Source organism: Chelmon rostratus, chromosome 8 (genome assembly GCF_017976325.1).
Source record: "Chelmon rostratus isolate fCheRos1 chromosome 8, fCheRos1.pri, whole genome shotgun sequence".
Classification (NCBI taxonomy): domain Eukaryota; kingdom Metazoa; phylum Chordata; class Actinopteri; order Chaetodontiformes; family Chaetodontidae; genus Chelmon; species Chelmon rostratus.
The window spans coordinates 9,004,522-9,024,182 of record NC_055665.1 but is presented as its reverse complement, the minus strand read 5'-3'; the positions used below and the strand labels follow the sequence as shown (position 1 = coordinate 9,024,182).

Here is a 19,661-nt window from a genome sequence, read left to right as displayed (position 1 = left end):
TGAATTATTATATATTTATTGAACAATGTTAAGTATGATAGGGCTCTCCATGTAGGAACTCTAATAATATAGTATAAAAAATTAAAAAAGTACAAATAACAAAGACAAGACAAGGCATTGTAAACAACATCCAGAATAAGAGAAAAGAAACACATTTCCTCATGGCAGTATTTTTTAGAATTAAGTGTTTTGTGTTTTTTTTTTTCATTTCAGAAAACGTGTTTTTCTCCCCGTAATTAATATTGTCGCAGTTGCAAAATTGTGCCTCAAACAGAGACGGTAATCAGAAGCATTCCCAACTATTGGGACGAATGTAGTGTCTTCTTTTCTTCCTTTAGGGTTTTCTTTCTTTTAGCACACAAACCGTTGAAAAAGGCAAAAATACAAGTCCATATATCCGTGAAGTACAAAATATGAAATGTACAGAATAAATGTAACATAACAAAAGCAGGCCAGAAAAGCCTTTTACAGTTATAATGGCCACATATGACTCTTCAAGTTATACTGAAATGCAAAACAGATGATGGACAAGTGGGTAATCCTACATATCCCATGCTGCCTTAGGGCTGGATTGTGCTACACAAAATAAACACTCCTCATTGGATGAGGTCATGATAGGGGTATATAATACCAGATATGGTGGTCTGATGGAAGCTGCTACATGTAAATGGTCAGAATATGTCCAATATGCAGTGCATGGTATACCGATGCTAGAACAGGGAGATGGGGTTGGAGTTTAGTCCTTTGGAAGGCTACGACTGGCCGGCTGACCTCCTCAAGCCCGTTTGAGCTTGTCGATGTGGAAGGTGAGTTTGAGGGCGGGCCCGAGCTTCAAGCCCATGTATTTCATCATCATGTCGCTACGCAACAACAGGAGGGCCTTGCCGTCAATCTCCTGTAGCAGAGGGAGGGAGAACTGTTTTTTAGCAAAGCTGTCCACCAAGATAAGTGGTGCAAAAGCACTAAACAAAACTCAATGTCAAGTGTAATCTAAAAAACGTATACACATCAGTTATTTGATGTGTCTTCACCAGGATGAGAGAATACATACATGCTTTCTGAAAAGGTCAGCATGTGGGGCCAGCACCGGGTCGATATCTCTGATATACTGCATGACGTCCTCCACTGTCCACAGGTTGGGGTCCTGACCGCTGGGTCTCGGGCTCTCCCGGAAACTGCCCGAGCCTGGAAGACACACATTCGCTGGGTATTTCATCTGCCGTTAAATCTACTCTCATGTTACTTCAATTATCTGCAAAGATCCACCAACTGACAAGCACTATAATACACACAAGCTTGCAATATAAACATCAAATTCGGAAAAATACAATCAAATTACAGCAGTTGGGCGAATAAACGCGAAAGGTGCTTGCTAGAGTCGGTGTTTGGTTTGTCCGTTCTGGGCTACTGTACAAACATGGTGGTGCAACATGGTGGATTCTTATTTTCAGGTGATTTCACGCAAATGAGTATGATATTATGAGTATTAGATTCCATTTAAATCCCCCTAAATCCAACACAGTGGAGCTTTAAGTAATTCAAGCTGTCTGGGAGGTTTAACAGCTTTAGCTGTCTTAATCTTAGAAAGATAAAACAGAATGTCTATATGTCTATTAGTCGGCTGCTATAAGATGTTACACAAACGTATCTTCATCAGCCTTAAAAACTGTATTGGTTAAAGCCTACTTACAGTTCATTCAATATGATTCTTCTGACTCTACGGTGTCAGGCTGCAGACAACAGCGCTGCATGGAAAAAATGCAACCCCTTCATTCATTTGAATGGGGCCCTTCCGGTGATGCGGCGGAGGTGCCAACACAGGGGGCTCCAGCAGAAACATGCAGGGTCGTCATCCGGCAAAGTGCTACGCTGGCCAATTAAATATGTGCAAGCACACATTTGCAGCAGACTACGTTGTATTGTCAACGGGGTATTCCCACAGTTGAGACAAAGATAAAACAATTACTGCCATGACAACTTTCCAGTAAAATCCTGTGTCAGCGTATTATAAACGGCTGTGAAGCATTTGGTGTCTGGCACGTCTTAAAACTCATAGATGTGCTACTCAAACTGAACATCCTGGATGGTATTTCATGCGCAGTTCTTGAATACTACAATTCTAAAAGAGCTGCAATTTGATCTTACGGTTTATTGCAATTTTTGTTTGCTTTAAACACAGGACCATGAGAAAAAGTTGGCTGTCCATCATGAGTCACATTTCTAAAAACAATGCACATCAGGTCAGTCAAGTCACAGCGACTTTAAGTTCAGCAGCGTCAGTGCCATACTGCATATAAAAGTGGTAAATAAATCACTTTTTGAAGTGAACTGCTACATTTAGCCATTGCTGCTCACCAAGCTAGTGCCATAAGAAAATAAATAAAACAAGGTGTGTGATATGTGTGTGTGTATACAGTGTATGTACACATATAGGTTGTTGTAGCCGGTCAGTGTGAGTGTTTCAGAGCAGCAGACTGAGTAAGCAATATGAAGTGAGCAGCTATTAGTGCACGGGAAATAAATGCCTGCAAGTATGAGCACTTGTCGTGTTCTGTTAAGCATGTGGAGTAAAACAGACCGTTCGATCGATCCAACTTTACAGCACTATAGTTGCCACGCTGAAGCACTGAAATGTTGTGCAAACGCACAACATGTTGTGCAAACGCAGACAGCGACAGCGTCTTCTTGCTGCAGTGTCTCGTCCTACCTGTAGAGTTGTTGTGGTGCAGCAGCTTGGAGGGAGACCTCAGGCTGGCAGTTTGTACCGTAGAGTTTGGAGAGAGAGGGCTCTTCTTTAAGTGCTCTGATACGGCAGCACTGTTCTCCATGAAGGACTCACCTGGGGACGATGCAAACATGAGATTCAAGCTGCGAGATAAGATTAGGGCTGCAAATCTCGTTCGCTTTCCTTAACCGAGAGTTGAACAAGTTAACAATCAATAATTGATTAATCATTGATAATTATAAGATAAAAAACACTTATATTTCTCAGTTGAAGTTGTACTTAAACAAGCAGCACGTTAGTTATGTGAAACAGAGTCATGAAGAACGATATATATACACACAACCGAATTATTCTCATTCCATATTATATACTGTAACCCTGTAGAGTAATACAACAATTTGACTGTGTGTTCTGTTCCTCCATAAAAGTGGAAGGCCCTTTTAGGAGATATTACCCTTTTACACAAATCTCTTCAAATATTCCATTAACTTTATTAAAATCTAAGGAAATTGAAAGATGATTAAATGATTAACCTCCCGCCCCAGAACTTAATACCACTCACTCCTGAGCCAAGAGCTTCTTCTGTTTTACTGCCTCCTTTTATATGATTGCATAAGGACTTAGTGGACAACTCGGAGCAGGCGATTATCGGAAATGTCTCACATAATATGTGGTGCAGCATTAGTGTTGAGAGCCACTGATTAGACGGCATAAATAAGATACACATGAGTGGAGGGCTTGTTGAATGAGTGAAATCCTATAATGTAAGTGCATTTCCACTGATTTTTTTTACTCAGAAAAAAAGAACAAAGAAAAATACGATCCAAAGGCATTTCATAAAACAGAAATGTATAAGCCAGGAGCTGAATACCTTGCATTTACATTGTTCCAGCATGCTTAAAGTGGCATAATGGCAAAGGTAGGGGGGCACGGCTGAGAAATATACACATACATATGTCAAAGAAACATACCTTTAATGAGCTCTAACCAAGCATGAGGGCCCAGGCTACATTAATGAAATGAGGACAATCACAAAAGTCACATACCGTCAGTGGAGTGCCGGGGGATTTTGGCCAGTTTCTGAGGCAGGGGACTGTTGTAGTCCTGTAGGAACCGCTTGGTGCCTCGACCTGGGCCCGTCGTCAGGCCGTCTCCAAAACCTCTCCTCTCTGAAATCAATGCACATGGAGGAAACAGTTGACACAGTCAGAGGTGGTAGAGGTACAGATAAGTGGACGAGAGTGTATATCAGAGGTGAAGGAGACAAACCCCTATCGTACGGAAATATTTAATAATATTTTTTTTTGAGTACTGGAAACCTGTCAACATAGGTACACTTTTAAATGCCATTTTTTGTTCGTTAACACTGCTTTATGCTTCATGTTTAACAATAATCATTACATAATTAATGACTTAAGGAAACTAGAACAGCATAAGCAAGAACACACACTAAGCATCCTCCATTGTAACAGTTTAGCCCTCTACACAATCTCAATAGAAGGTGATTAAAACAATCACTGCAGCAATTAACAACTTCCTTTTCTCCAGTCCAATAATACTAAATGGCTGCACAGCTGGCAGCCAACAATATTTATGTTATGTCTGATTTATTATTTAAGTCTAGGCTTGGAATTTGAAGTTTCCCACATCAGAACAAGTTATCTGCCTGTTGTACAGCAGTGTAAAGCGTACTGTGCAGATACTCTGTGGAGGCACATGGTGCGCCTCCCTTGAGTATTTACAAGATTTGTTACTGAGAAGGTGTCTGCCAGCATCTCCGCATGAGTAATGCAGACAGTTTTCATCTCCTCTCTTTCAAGTAGCTTTGTCACTATACCAGAATTTCTAACTTCGACACAACACCTTGAAAATACATATTCAATATAATTTTCAATACCACGGGGAAACGTGACACAACATTGAGGGCATAACATTTTACACTTTTATTAAAAGACAAATATAACACAGAATATGATGCATTGCTTTTTGAACTACCAAAAAGTATATAAAGTATTTCAAATGAGCTCAACTTTAAACAACGAGAGCAGTAAAAATGCAACATACACATTAATGGAGCGGTAATATTAATCCAAAAACTTCAGATATAATAGTAAAACACTGACATGGAGCAATTTACTGCACCATGAGTACTTTTACTTTTCATACTTCAAGCATATTTTGCTGATAATACTTAAATACTTATACTTTTTTTTTTATGCAGGACATTTACTTTTTGCAGTGTAGTATTAGTACTTTTACTTCAATAAAGGATCTGAATACTTCTTCCACCACTTGTGTTAAGGAAAACAGCATCAACATCGAAGTTAAGGTACTTCTGACCAGAGGCAAAGTACTTTCCCATCAACTGAAACTCTGCTGTCTGAGAGTCCTCAGGCCTGATAGCTCTGACTAGCTTAGCTCTAATAACTACAAATGGCTGTTGAACCCACAACGTGCTTATCAACAGCAGTGTACCGAGCCATCTTGTTTAACGATTCACTGATGTTGAAATAGGAGTCGTCACCAACCTCTCCAGGCCAGGCAGGTCAGCGCGACTGTCCTTCAGGCGCTTTGCTAAATTTGTCGTGCTAGCACCTTGTGTTAGCACTGCTCTGTAGCGTGACTTGCGTGTATGCTTGCTTATATCCTTCACTTTTCCTTGTTCACCAGCCTAGTCGCGGATGCTCTGCACTAGCCATCTTTAAGCTAACACCATAACAAAACACACAACGTATCACGGCCTGTCGTGAGCTTTATTCAACCACAATAACATACACATGAACACTTTATATTGTAAATAATATTATAATATTATATAGTACATAGCGAGTGAACAGCTGCACTGACCTGCAGTGTATGTGTGACTGTCGTAGTGCAGGCCTCCTCTGGCTACAGGCTGGCTGCCAAACAGCGGGTCGCAGTGAAGGTTGTGGCAGAGTTTTTCCAGGAAGCGGAGGACGTAGGTGACACTGCTGACTGTGGGCAGGGTCAGGGTGTGCTGCTGCTGGTCAAAGTAGGCTGGAGAAGACAAACAGGTGCGAAGGACACAGGATCAAATTCTGTTCACTGTTCACATGTTCACTGATGAATGAGTTTTTAGACCTCCCAAGATCCTTTGACAACAGCACTATATTGAACAAAGATGCGATAATGCCACAATAACCACAGAAACAATAAACAAACTCCCACCTGAAATGACTTCGCCTCCTTGTCCAGACTTGAGGCAGGAGAAGACTGTGCCCTGGTTGTGGGCAGAGTCCACGCAAGCCTGAACGCACTGCTGAAGCACCGAAGAGGCCCGGCCTGGCCCAAAGTGGTCCGGGAGCTGCTGGATACGCCGTTGGTCCAAATGGGGCCCCACCTTGCCGTACTTGTTTAGGTAAACACAAACTAGGGGGCAGAACAACAAGGAGAGGAGGCAATGTTGAAGAATGTGACCCATCAAAATGTAATTGTAATGACATATTTGTCAGATTCTGTTGAGGTGGCAGCGCGTGTGCAGTCATGACTTCATGCACCACACATCCCAGAGAGGTATATAATAATGTACAGTATGTCCAGGTCTGTGGGGGCTGTGTACCTGTGGGGGCCTGTAGTGCAGAGTTGGGGATGGTGGCGTTGTCCAGAGGCACAGTGCTGGTGTCGGGCTCTGGGGTGCTGCTGGTGGGAGACGTGGGGACTGGATTAGGTACCACGCGTGGTTTTCTCTGGATACAAACACACACAGGCACACACACATTTGGACATTTTACAGCTTTTGTCTCTTTACTGGCTCATCATCATCAATACATTTATGTTGCACTTCGTTCTTCTCATATTTGAACTCATAAAACAAAGTGGCTTCCTGTGACTGTAACATGGTGTAGCATTAGAAAACTCATGACTCTGCCAAGTATTTCCATTAATCTCTCTTCAGAACATTATTGGGACCTGATGAGTGCAGCTACCTTCTTTGCCAGCACACCAAACTGGAAGCTGGTCAACATTTGTTGTGAACAACCATCATGTGTTTGGAACTGTTGGTGCCTTTGAAATGTGAACCAGCTCGATCTGCCTTACTTGAAAAAAAACATCAACAAACGGGATACCATCCATTCATAAATTTCAACTAAAAGACAGAACCAACCCATTGAAATCCATCTTTCAACAGGTTGGTTCTGTCTACCTTTTTCAATTTGCTTGCATATTCTCTTGAGATGTAGTCCAGTGTTGTTGAGCAGAAAGGTAGAAAGAAAAGAGACGAGAGCAGGACAAGGCAGAGCAGAGATAACAGGCTTATCAACAGAAATAACTGTTATTTTTATTTTATCTGGGGACAGTTCTGGACTAAACAGCTTAAAGGAGGTGAGCAATGGAAAACACACTGTTGAGTCTTGAAATACGGGCAGGCGATGTGTTATGTGGTCTGAAAACTACATATGTTGTGCAGCTAAATCATATAATGTGGTATTTTGCGGTTCAGTGATGTCTGTGTTCACGTGTATGTTCTGGATGGCTACCTTGCTGCCCGGCTTGGGCCCTCTTTTCTTTGGGATCTTGATGGGTTCTGCCTGAGTCTGGGCCTGCTGCAGAGCTATCCTCTGTGTCCAGTTGGCAGGCAGCCTGCCCCTGGTTCGCCCTGGCCCTGTCACCGGCCGCCCTGGCCCAGCCATGGCATCTTCCAGCCAGCCGGCTCTCTTTGCCCAGCCCAGCTGCAATGAAAGAGCAAAAGAGACGCAAGAGTCAAGTGGGCTCAAACTCCTCGTGCTGTGATACGCTACGACGAGAACGCTCCTCCAGGTCAAGGTCAAAAATGTTAACATGCATCCGAGGCCTGTGAAACAACGTGAGCTCTGCTGCTCATCAGAGGTGAGCAAAAAGATCACAAAAACACTCATTTTCAGACGTCAGTCAGTCACGGTTCTCTCAGCTCATTTTATTTCACCTCCGGTTGCATTTAGCCATGTCGAATCAGTTTGGTTTTGAGACACTCGGTTTTGACATATCTGCCTCTGACATTTCTGCAGCCACTACAGTATAAATGGATCTGAAAAAGGAATTCTGTCTGCGGTCCTCACAGCAGTGACAAATCTGACAGCAACATGTCTTCTCAAATTTCTCTTTATTACCAAGGAAACAGCCAAACTTCCACCTCCACCGTATGAGGGAAGAGGCAGAAATCTCAGACACAGATATCACAAAACCTGGGAAAAATAAAACTACCTGCATGGCTTGAAACCATTAGAGGTAAAGATTGGAATTTGGGCGAACTGACCCCACAACTTAGAGCAACCATCTGTCCCTGATGGTATCTGTAGACCACCTCCATGCCTACCTTACTGCCAGGCTTGGGCCCTCGTTTCTTGGGGACCTTGATGGGCTCAAGGCCTTTGCCTGACTGCATGCTCTGTGGTCCCAGCGCTGAGCCCTTCTGACTCCAGGGCCCCGTCACCTTGGTTTTCCTACGGCCTGGCTTGCGTCCTCTTTGACCTGGAGGTCTGCCCACCATGGGGGTGGGGTGCATGGCTGGGCTCTCCACACTCCCGTCTGTCAGTGCCCCAAGGCTCTTCGGCAACACGACTGCATGGGCAAAGATGGGCAGACACACAAGCAAAGATGAGTAAAAAGCTGTGGCATCACAGTGAAAAAGAACTAATTAAGAATTATACTAGCTCCAGGGTCCACATTTAATCACAGGGGGTACAGAGAAATGTAATAATGTTTGCATAGTCAGAGTAGTTATTTTCCCATTAATTGCATTTGTGAGTTTAGAAAAACATTACTTTGCCAATGTGAGTACTCAATCTGAAATCTAGACTACATTATGCAGTTATGTGATGTGAATAACAGGAGAAACCAGATATTGGTTCATTCAAAATCAACTTCACCACACACTTGCCACTTAACTTGCACTACACTACACTAACACACCGTGGAATGAGTCATGTACTTGACTGCAGACTCATCCAAGAAGCCTTCAGCAATGTCCCAGTTTCATTATAGCTGCAGCTAACCAAGAAGAACATACTGCACACTCTCATTGCAAGTGGCCCATAAGGTATCACCATCACTCACCTGTGCTCTAAATGCCTTTCTCAAATGCTGAACAGCAAGCAGCGTACCACTTCATTTTCAAAACAGCAGCAGCAAACTTTTGAAAAATCAGAAAGCCTTCAGTTTGTTCAGCGCCGGACTAAATCCACACTGTTCCTAACACCTGAGCTCGAGCTTCTCACAGCGGCGCAACGGCAGAGAAGGTCAAACAATCTCAGCGCCGAAACATTTTTCCACACTTGAACTTCCTTTCCTCAGTTATAAGCCTGAGGACATGACACCGCATCTCTCAGACTGTAGTGTGCTTCACAGCGAGAGAAGGAAAGAGGGGGAGAGGTCACATCGAGAAGTGCACGCTCCGATTCGCTTCGTGAGACTGCTCATTCAGTGAGTTCTAACCGTTCAGTGAACTCAAAGCGTTTTTCTGCATATAAATAAGGTCACAGAACTGAATAATATGAGAAGTTATCTTCCTGTAATGTGAATAATAAATGCAATACGATTTCTCTACATGGTAGTCAGATTAAGGGAGGGGCAAATAATAGATTCAACAATTACAGTGAGACGTCCATATAATAATAATAACAATAATAATAATAATAATAATAAAGTTTATTTGAATAGCACTTATCAAAACCAGTGTTATAAACTGCTTTAAAACAAGCACAAACACTGCAATAAAATACACAGTAATTTTAGAATAAACAAGCCTGCACAGAGAATGAAAGAGGAATAAAACTTGAAACAAAGGATGATTAAAACCATAAGCAGAACACCAAGGATAAAACGTCAAAACAATGGGTGAATTAAAATAGAGCAGTGCAAGACTTAAGTGCAAGGTCAAGAATAAAGCACATTACGCCTTATGATAAAAAAGACGTCCTCTAAGGTGATATAAAAGAAAATACTGATGCGGAAAGCTGAAGTTCCTCGGGCTGGCTGTTCTACAACCAAGGAGCCCTAACAGCAAACGCTCAGTCCCCTTTAGGGTGAGCTGGTTCCTGCCTGTGGATCTCAGGCTGCACACTGGTTGGTACGAGAAAAGCAGTTCTGATATATAATCTGGGGCCAGACCATGAAGGGCTTCAAAAACAATAAGTAGAATCTTAAAATCAGTTCTAAGATAAATGGGCAGCAAGTGTAAGGTCATTCAAATTGGAGTAGTGTGTTCTCTTTTCTTGGTTTTTGTTACGAGTCTTGCTGCTGCATTTTATTCAATTTCTGTTAATTGTATTCCTCAGATAGCAGTCACATGACTGGATAACCTTCTTAGTGTGCTTCTTAAAACTGGGTCAAAGAATACACCCAGGTCCCTGACCTCATTGATAAGGGACCAAGAGAGTACTGGATAATGGGATGGAGACTGTCTGGATCCATGATAAGGATCTCTGTTTTTCCAGAATTGAATTTAAGAAAATTTGCTGGCATCCACTTGTTGATATATGCAAGATAATTTGTAAGAATGGAGACGTTTGTGGTGTCAGTAGACTTTCCTGGAGACACAGCTGCGTATCGTCTGCGTAGCTGTGGAATGAAATGTTGTATAGTGAAGATAAAATTGGTCCCAGTATGGATCCCTGGGGGACTCCACAATGTACTGAGGAGCGAGGGGAGACACGGTCACCAAAGAAATAAAAAAAATGTACAACAATTTGACGACTAACAACAGACCCACTTTAGAGTCATCCCAGATACCAAACGAGAGCTGCAGCCTCTCAATAAGAATATTTTGTTCAACTGTATCTTAGTGTGTCCTCTCGCAATATTACCGGCTGCTTCATCTACTTTACAAGAGACATATTTTCCATTAAGCTCTGCTGAAACCTACTCATGCATGAAGTTTTATATATAAAAATAAATCAACAGCCACATGTCTTCACAGACATGGTTCCCATTAATCTAGTGAGTAGTTCCAGTGGAAACTGCTCACAACCAGGTCTGTGGATGTGATTAACAGTTGCTTCTGTTTCAAATTTTACTGGAGTTTTTCAATTTACGGTTCATAAGAAAGCAGAGATAATTAAAAGATTATTTTCTTTGGGTCAACCTTCAAGTCCCTGTTCACTAGAACAAAAGAAGAAACTTGTGAACACCTTAAAAGCTTGAGGAATAAAACCTAATAAACAAGAAAGCTGCTGACGGCTGTGGAGACAGTCTTAAACTGTATCTCTCTCTGTACACTCCCACCCATGAACACACACCCCTCGTTTCTTGATGGGAAGCATTTCAGAAATCACTGAGGGAACATACACATGGTAGAATCATTTAGGGCCTGTATTAAATAAATAAAAACAACCAAGCATGCAGTGCACTTTATACAGGCCGACGCATCCAGCAAAACGTCAAGAACGTGTGCGTGAAAAAACAACCGCACAGGAGAAAGAACCACAGCATAGCCTGGATAGCTGGCTTCACGTGCACCTGCAAGCCTACACACACACCCACACACGCAAATGCAAACACACACACAAACTTAAATGCACTGGTATTCATCCTGGATCAACCCGGGACAGATTTACGAGAGGAGCGGCCACATTCATTAACACAGGTCTTGGCCCGTGGGGCTGTATTTATTAAACACAGTTTCACGCGGGCACACCAATCAATGCAAAGCTCAGTCTGCAGGCTACTGCTACCTCTCACTGTGAAGCTAAGGGAAAAAACAAGACACCTGATTGATCCTCCACAGATCGGAGAAATCTGAGATAATACATTTAAAAGGTTTAAAGAGCTTGAGGTTACATGCCCATTGATCAATGGTGGCGCTTGTAAATACAGCCAAACAAACGCGTAACAAGCAAACCCTTCTTTTACCTCCCTCTCCCCAGAGTGCACTGAGTTCACTGAGTTCACAAAGCCACCACTGCCAGCTTCACATTACAGGAAGATAACTTCTCAAGAGCTTTTAATCTATCACTCCGACTGCATTTATGTAACTTCATTTATCTTTACTCACCGCTGTTGGCCAAACAAAAGTCAAAAGTGTGTGGTTGTCTGCACAGCTGTCCTCAGATTCACCCTCTGCTCCTCTACCACTCTTCCTCTGCGTTGCTCCTCCTTTTCTTTTTCCTCCCTTCTCCTCTTCTCTCCTCCCACCATCTGCTGACAATGTAAACAATCCACCTTTCACAGCATATGTCTTGTCTTTTCTCCTCGTTTCTATCCCCTCTCTTCACTCAATTCTCTCCGAGGTGTCTAATCAGATCGTCAGCCTGGGTGCCAACGAGAGGCCTGTGGAGGGGCACCCAGGCTCGTTTCAACCACGTCATGGCCCGACTCTGCCAACTGGATGAGTGCCAGGCCTTCATAAAACACTAGCTAGGCTACAAAGACATGTCCTGCCTCCCATTTCCCTCCTTCCTTTTCCACTCCTTCACATACTGTGGATTCTAACATGAGTACAGTTGACCTTGTGGCTGATAACCCTTCAATCCACCTCTTCCTTTTAGGTTTCTTGCATAACAAACTGTTCACTCTGGTTCCCAGCTCTGGTTCTGGCTCATGTTCCTCATGTTGAGAAAGTTAACATGGCCACAACGTCTGACATGTTCCAGCTTTAAGAGAAAAACGACTGGTGACAAGGAAACTCTTTGTTTGCTTAACGCAAAATGCAAAACCACAGGCATGCCTGCTTCAGCATTTTACAAACTGGACTGGATGTTACTGGTTATTGGAAGTCAATAACAGTTCAAAAGAACGTGTTATCTCAAAAGAGATTCAACACCATCAAGAATTAAAAATAGCTAACTCATGTCGATGTCTTGATCATCTGCTAATGATGCCTTCAGGCGGATGATGCACTTCCATCACACTGCAAACACCATGACGAGCAGAATATGAAACCTGCTTATTATTGCATCAAACAAGTTTCCAGCAGTTCTTGGATTTAAAAGCAAAACTGAATAAAAGATAAATACTACCACTAAATGTCATTCTAAAATATGCACTCTTCTACCACTCGAGTGCTTGTTATGCAGTGGGTTTGCTGCTGAATGTGAAGATACTGTGGGTGGACAGAATAAAAGCAACACCTTTACAGTGGATTGCAGTCCCATACATAGATCAGGAAAAAATGATACTGTTGTTTTGGAGAGACGTCCTGGATGTGTTCATTCAACATCAATATATCTTACACAGTAACATCATGTAATGTGTGTCAACCCCTGTGTGCAGGATGTATGGACTCATCCAAAAGTAAACCTTCATCACTTAACTGCAGAGACCCTGCAATCCCCCAATCTTTGGGCAACCTCCAGCCAATGACACGCACACGGGTGAGGTCAGGCTTTTATGAAAAGGTAGCGACCGTGTGCTAGACTGTAAGCACTGTCGCTACTGTCGTTTACCTTCACCAACCTCGGGTGTTTAAACGCCCTGCGCCCTGGAGAGGGGGACGTGTCAATCAAGCACATTCTGTACTTTTCCACTGTCCTAAAAAGCTGTCCAATCAGGCAAATACGTGAAAACACCTGTGTGGGTGGACTATGAGTGTGCAGAGCCCTTTAAGTGTCACTTCATCCACGCATTTCGTCATCTATTCCAGTGGTAACCAGCCATGCAGACAGATTTGGTTTTTACATGTTGAGATTTTGAAATGTCCGTCTCTGGTGGGTTCCGCCTCCCCAACAATACAATGGAGGGGAATGCAATTTTGTTTGTGGTGCTCATTCCACAAACAAGGACAATTCATTTGAACCACTTTGTGGTGAAAAATAGATCCCATGAAAACTGTTTAATAATCTGGATAACAGATCATCCAGAGTTACAAGGTCAGTTTTTAAAGGCTGTTTATCTTCACTGTACTGCAGTGGGAGCAGAAATCTCAGAGACCCAGAGCCCAGAACTTGGACAAATAAAAGCAAAATTATCTCCATGGCTAGATACCACAACTAGATTGTGTAAGGCGATTGGAAATCAGAAGCATTTATAGTTGCTCTAACAGCCACAATTGAAGGTGGAGAGAAAAGCCAGCCATCATACGAAGGGGGGAGATGCGATGTATGTTTTCAGTGTTGGAACACACTGATCGTGTTACACTCTGTTGTTCACATTAAGACAGACAGTCAAAAGAATGAAAAAGGAGAGCATGAGATAAGTTCAAATCCTGTCTCCTTTCTCACAGCTGGCCAATCGCTGCACAAAGTGGACGTGAATGTCAGATTGTCGGTTTCAGGAAGTTCCTGAAATGCTCAGACACAGCCCCCGTGGTCGGAAAGATGCCAGGGGAGGGGGTTTCTGAAGCTATTGGACAATCTGACAAACACTTATCAAGAAGCAAACTGGCAGCTTAATGTGCAATGACATATTTTTCATAAACTGGATGAACAAAAAAAAAAAACACATGTGGCATCCTTTGTGATAAAACCTCTCGCCTACTGTTAAGGTCCAGACCTTTGGTGCCAGGCGGCTGAAGGTTGTCTCCAGTGAGGGTGCACCAGCCAACAGGGAAGATGTCACGCGAGTCATACCGGCAGTAGTAGTCAAAGGCCCCCCGCCAGCCATCAAAGGTGACCAGCACCTCGACGCCGCGCAGTGCACCCACTGTGGCCGGGCAGATAAAGTGGGGATTTTTACGGTCCACCGCCTCCAGCTTCATGCCAACCTGGAAGGAGTTCTGCTCTGGGGCGGGAGGCTCCTGCTGGGGAACATGGAGGGGAAGAAGGGGGTCAGGTATTAAGCTGGAATGCAGGGAAGTCTAAAAATCAGAAATGGGTGATACGTTTTTTATTCTACCAGATACTGTGGCAGACCAAAATATCCTGGAGAACTAAATGAAAGTAAAGAAGTAACTATGACGAGTAAATGCACATGCTTGTTTTTCTCTCTGATACAGCGACTGGTTTTTCAGAGCACTTTGAGCTCATGAGCCTTGTACAGGTACCTTGTGAAAGATGCGAGAGGGTGCCATCTCAGCTCCATTTAGTGTTTTCAGAAGGAACATGGGCCAGGAGGACGCATTGAGACGGAAACCTGACAAAGACGAAAATTGTTTTGTTTTTTTTATAACTACACCATTATGATGAACAAATCATGGACAAACCATTAGAAATGCAACAATTATCAATTAGTCAATCAAATGAAAAGTCATCTGCTACTATTTAGATAAATGATTGATCATTTCAGTCATTTTTCAAGCAACTTTCTATTAACATCAGGCTGAATATTTGCTGCTTTTATTAATGTCATCATCCTGTAAATTGACTATATTTGAGTTTTTAAATGTTGGTTGGACAAGACATCTAAGGGTGTCACCTTGATCTCTATGATCAACGTCGCCATGCGGTAACGAAATAAGCAGACAACAGAGTGCTCTTGTGTATTTTCCACTGGGTATTCAGTACAGAACTGTCCTGAGTAGGAGGCTTTCTAAGCTGTGGCAGGAAGTCATTCATAAGCATTAACATGACACACTGACATTCTGTGCTGTCAGTCACTGACACCTAGTGGACAAAATGAAAAACTATTAAAACAGGACAGGATGAGATCCTGTGAAGCAGGGCTGTGCTGCATCAGAGCTCAACAGCTATTGCAAGCTCTAACTCAAAAATATTTTTCAGTATTTTGTCATATCTTCAAGAATATTATTATCACAGTAACCCTGAAGTATAATGATGTTATTTTAGGGCAATATCGCCCACCCTGAATAAAAAGACACCATCATGTCATTTGTGTGTCCTTACCAAGTGGCGGCTGCAGCATGCCCCCGTTCTTCTCGCAGTTGCCAATTGGCTGGATCTCTGAGGAGTCCACCAGGCGCCAGAAGTCGTTCTTGTTGTCGGAGCCGTCCAAGCGCAGCCGCAGCCGTGAGCCCGTCAGACCCACCACTGTGGCGATGCAGGTGGACGTGGTGTTTCGCGGATCCTGGGCTTCCAGCTTCATCCCTGCCTTGAACTCGTTAAGAGGAGGTGTGAGGCTCTGCATGGGGACGACGGACGAGTGTTAGCTGGAGAGCAGCAGCATGACAACAGCAGTGGAGAGAGAAATAAAGGGAGTCAAATAATCAAGCTGGCAATCTTGCTCACCTGTCTGAAACAAGACGAGGGCGCAGCGATGGCGCCCGTCTCTTTCAGGTATTTCTCCCAACTGAAATGCCCTGTGGAAGAATGAGAGGAGCGAGAAATTCATATTACAGTACAATAATGTTAAGATATGTTTTTCCAGTCATGGAAAGTTTGATGAATGCCCACATTTAATTAACTCTGAGCCGACTTTCGTATACGATGTTCTGTGAACGAACACAAAACAACAAAGAGACACAAGGCTTAAAATCTATTAACAACATTTGTAGGAAACTTTGTCTGGATGATTAATGAAACAATGCTGAGGCAAATCCTTGGGCACTGTTTCCTGTTGGAATTGCCCCAAACTTACTTCATATATCACTGGCCGCTGTGGGTTATTTACCTTGGTACTGTGAAGGCACCCGGGAGGGCCGTCCACTCCGGGCATGCTTGATCCTTCTGGCATCTTTCCACTCTATAGCTGGAGGAGCCAAGAAAGACAGAATGAGCTCTCAACTACGGGTGATTTTCACATCACTCAGTACCTTGCAATACCTGCCACGCTCACTGCTCCAAACACTGTCTGGGGTTACAGGACTATTACAAGATAACATATGAATCTGACTGCACAGAAAAAAACAAAGGGATTAGTTGGAATGAGCTCAAACTAAAATGTGGCATACGTCTTGCTTTACCAGCAAGCAGCTACAAATACTTTTTCATTAGAAATACTTGGAGGAAAGTAATGTTATCGTACTGAGAACGCATAATAGATAAATTTCTTACCTTTCTGTGGCACAGGTTTCCTCATGCTCCAGCAATACTGACCAAGCTCACAACACAACAGTGGCCTCCACTCTTAAGACTAGAAAGAAATCCACAACAAGTAGTACTGTTACAGCTGTGTGACTCATATCTATACTGTGTGAAATAACTTTCTTTTTGTTGCTGCCACAATTAAGTTTATCACATTATTTTGAATTGTAGTCATGATCAAAAGACAGCCGATCCTTGAAGTTGGGAGAACTTTGCAGAAATGGCACACAGCATCTAAAACATTTTGCATTGAAGCAGACTATGCAGCCCTAAAAACAAGGTGCAAGCATCATACAACGTAAATGAATACATTTAAAGAACCACACCCCCTTAGACCTCACTGACCCAATGGTATGTTGGTTGCTACAAGCTCATTCTGTATATCCAAACTTAATGTTTCCAAAGATGCGGCAAAATGCAGGAATATGGGAAATGTGCGTAAAAAGACGCACAAGACTCCTACAACTTGATGGAATAGTGCAGCCATATGATATGAGTGTAATATCATTTAAAAGAAGAGCTGGAACGAGCTGAAAAAGAAAATGCATGATACTGCTAAGAGTTATTTTGAGAGGAATACATGATATGCTGATTTATGAGCCCCCCGATTGTGGCTTAATGCACAGTTTCTTCTAAATCACACTCATTGTACATCTCCAGACACACAATGTGTACACTTCTATCACAGCATTCATTGGTAACAGGTGCTAATATCGTGATTGGGTACGAAAGGGACATCCTCGAAAGGCACAGTCGCTCACAAGCAAGGATGGAGCGAGGTTCAGCACTTTGTGAACACATGATTATAAAACTGATGAGCTCAGAAACTCGTACAAACTGTTGTAGAAACTGTTGTTTCTATTTTCGTTTTGCACACTGTCCCAACCTTTTTGGGGAGCTCTACAAATTCAAAACAAAGGGGGGCGTAAATGGGAACAATTTTACATTAATGGATTAACGACTCAAATAACTGATCACACCGATAAAAACTCAGGAGTAACCAGATCCAAGGATAGGCCACCACATGTAAACTGTACTGTGTTTCAAAGGGAAACCAGAGACCTGCCCGTGTTATCTGTTTCTCACTCCAGGCAGGGGGTCGTCATGGGGGGCAACGGGAGGAAAGTTCAAGAAAGACTGCCAAAATCATGAAAACAATTTACATTTCAAAGATTAATTCAAACATCAAAATATACTAAAGTTCATTGCTGGATTAACTGTGCATGCAGATAGAAACTGACATGAACAGATGGGACAAAATATTGGAAACACCACCAACAGCACCACAAGCTACAGCCTCCAAAATCACAATAAAACTGAATCACCACTATTAAAAGTTTATGAGTATCACTCAGCTGGAATTGCGAAGATTGCTGTTCTACGCAACTTTAATTTAACCCTCTCGTGCAATAATCTGAAAAGGCGATTAAAACCTGTTGCACTTCGATGAAATAAAACAGAGCATTGCCCTTTATGTAAAAAAAAAAAACAAAAAACTATATGCTGAATGTTTACAGCGTTTCTCCACATCAATCAGCGCACAGGGCTTCAGAGGGGGGCCACATGTTCTGAGACACAGTGAGTCCTGTAACCCAAACCAGCATTACCGACCAGACGCAACACTAACAGGTCAGCAGGTCAAAGTCATATAAACAAGTGCTTTAAGAGGCTGCTTCCCCTGTCCTGCAGTGACCGCAGGCCAATGTGGCTTTCATCAGACTCAATGTAAATCCTACATAGTCCAAAATTTGAACGTTTTACACACGAAAGAAACATGCAAAACCTTCTTTAAAACATGCGCGAGCGCTCATATGAGGAATAAAACAGTTAATTGCTAGCTCACAGTTAAGTTACACGCTTGTTCACCATCTGCCAAATATTTGAATTAGTCAAGAAAAACAAAGCGGCTTCATCATGAGAGCTGTCATGAATTAACCACCGTTAGATTACGATGAAAAGAGCAGCAGCACAGGACGCACATGGTAACTCTGACAGGATGCTGTTCATAGAAACATACCTACCTTAAAACTTCATAACCGTTTAGCAGCGTTTCTCCTCTCCGGGTGATTTCCTTTTCAATGGAAGTGCGCCTTTTTCCTCCGCCAAGGGGGGTGGCGTCCAAGTTAAAGCGGCCCGCTCCTTGTTTTCCGTCTGGGAAAGTGACAGGAGGACCGCGGTTAGAGAGCCCAGCAGGTACACCTTCCTCCCGTTGCTCGCCAAGTGGCTGTTGAAAACTCAACGTCCAGCTAGCAGCACTTGTCCGACAACAACGCGGGGACGCTGTTTTCCATTTAGAGCCAAAATCTCCCCTCTCAGGCGGCTGAGCTCCATTCAAAACACAAAGCAAACACATGGGAACCCCCTCCGCCCTCTCCCGTGCTATATTTGCATGGGCGCTAGATGCTCATTTACGTGACACCGTCGCTAATTATGTTATCCGGGAGTTAACGGCACGTTGACGGTAATCCCTGGGGTACAAACCGGAGAAAAATAACAGAGTGGAAACCAGACATGCATGCAGCCAGTGCAGCCGCGCAGACACCACATCCAGCATGCTATGCTACGCACGGCTAGACACAGACATGCCCACTGCCAAGGATGCTAGCTTAGCATGCTAGGTGGCTCGCTAGCTCGTTGACCTGATTATAAATATTAGCATTAGCACAACGGGAGTGTAGCAGCAGACTGAGCCAGTGGTAATATGGGCTCAGCGCTGAAGCGGAGCCGAAAAGGAGACGTTGCTCGGCGTATCCGAGGATGTTTACCTTGCTTTGTAACGTGTGTGTTTGTTTCTGATGTGGATTTAGCGCTTGTCCGCCATTTTTTCTACACGATGAGGAGGGGGTGTTTTGCCAACATTTCTTGTTGGGCAGTCAGTCACACAGAGGGGCAAGCTGGAGGATGGAGAGAGGACAGAACAACGACCCCTGTCGGCTAAAATACGGTACTTCAAGCACGGGGAAAAAGCCAGTGTGAAATGTTTTTCCCCAGAGTTTAACCCCAGGGTAAACAAAAAACCGAAAATTGTGTTTTTTTGTGTTGTTGTGTTTGTCTCTTATCTCTAATCTTTTACAGTTCAAAACTGA

The 19,661-nt window shown here is 43.1% G+C and overlaps 1 protein-coding gene across 4 annotated transcripts; it reads right to left on the bottom strand.

Moving 5' to 3' along the window:
- LOC121610191 (polycomb protein SCMH1) lies at window positions 1-19,425 on the bottom strand. 4 transcript variants are annotated; one of them, XM_041942185.1, is made up of 17 exons: window positions 19,341-19,425; window positions 18,597-18,726; window positions 16,546-16,624; window positions 16,163-16,240; window positions 15,781-15,851; window positions 15,439-15,673; window positions 14,640-14,728; window positions 14,135-14,396; window positions 8,040-8,284; window positions 7,225-7,416; window positions 6,306-6,432; window positions 5,915-6,115; window positions 5,573-5,743; window positions 3,772-3,894; window positions 2,708-2,839; window positions 1,052-1,185; window positions 1-895 (listed from the first exon to the last, which is right to left on the bottom strand). In XM_041942185.1, the coding sequence occupies exons 3-17, from the start codon at window positions 16,568-16,570 to the stop codon at window positions 776-778; spliced, it is 2,205 nt and encodes a 734-aa protein (XP_041798119.1). In that variant the 5' UTR covers window positions 16,571-16,624; window positions 18,597-18,726; window positions 19,341-19,425; the 3' UTR covers window positions 1-775. The 4 variants fall into 4 exon arrangements, with proteins under 4 accessions (XP_041798119.1, XP_041798121.1, XP_041798120.1 ...); XM_041942187.1 differs by having other exon boundaries at window positions 14,150-14,396; XM_041942186.1 differs by having other exon boundaries at window positions 14,135-14,393.
- Window positions 19,426-19,661: the final 236 nt, after the last annotated feature.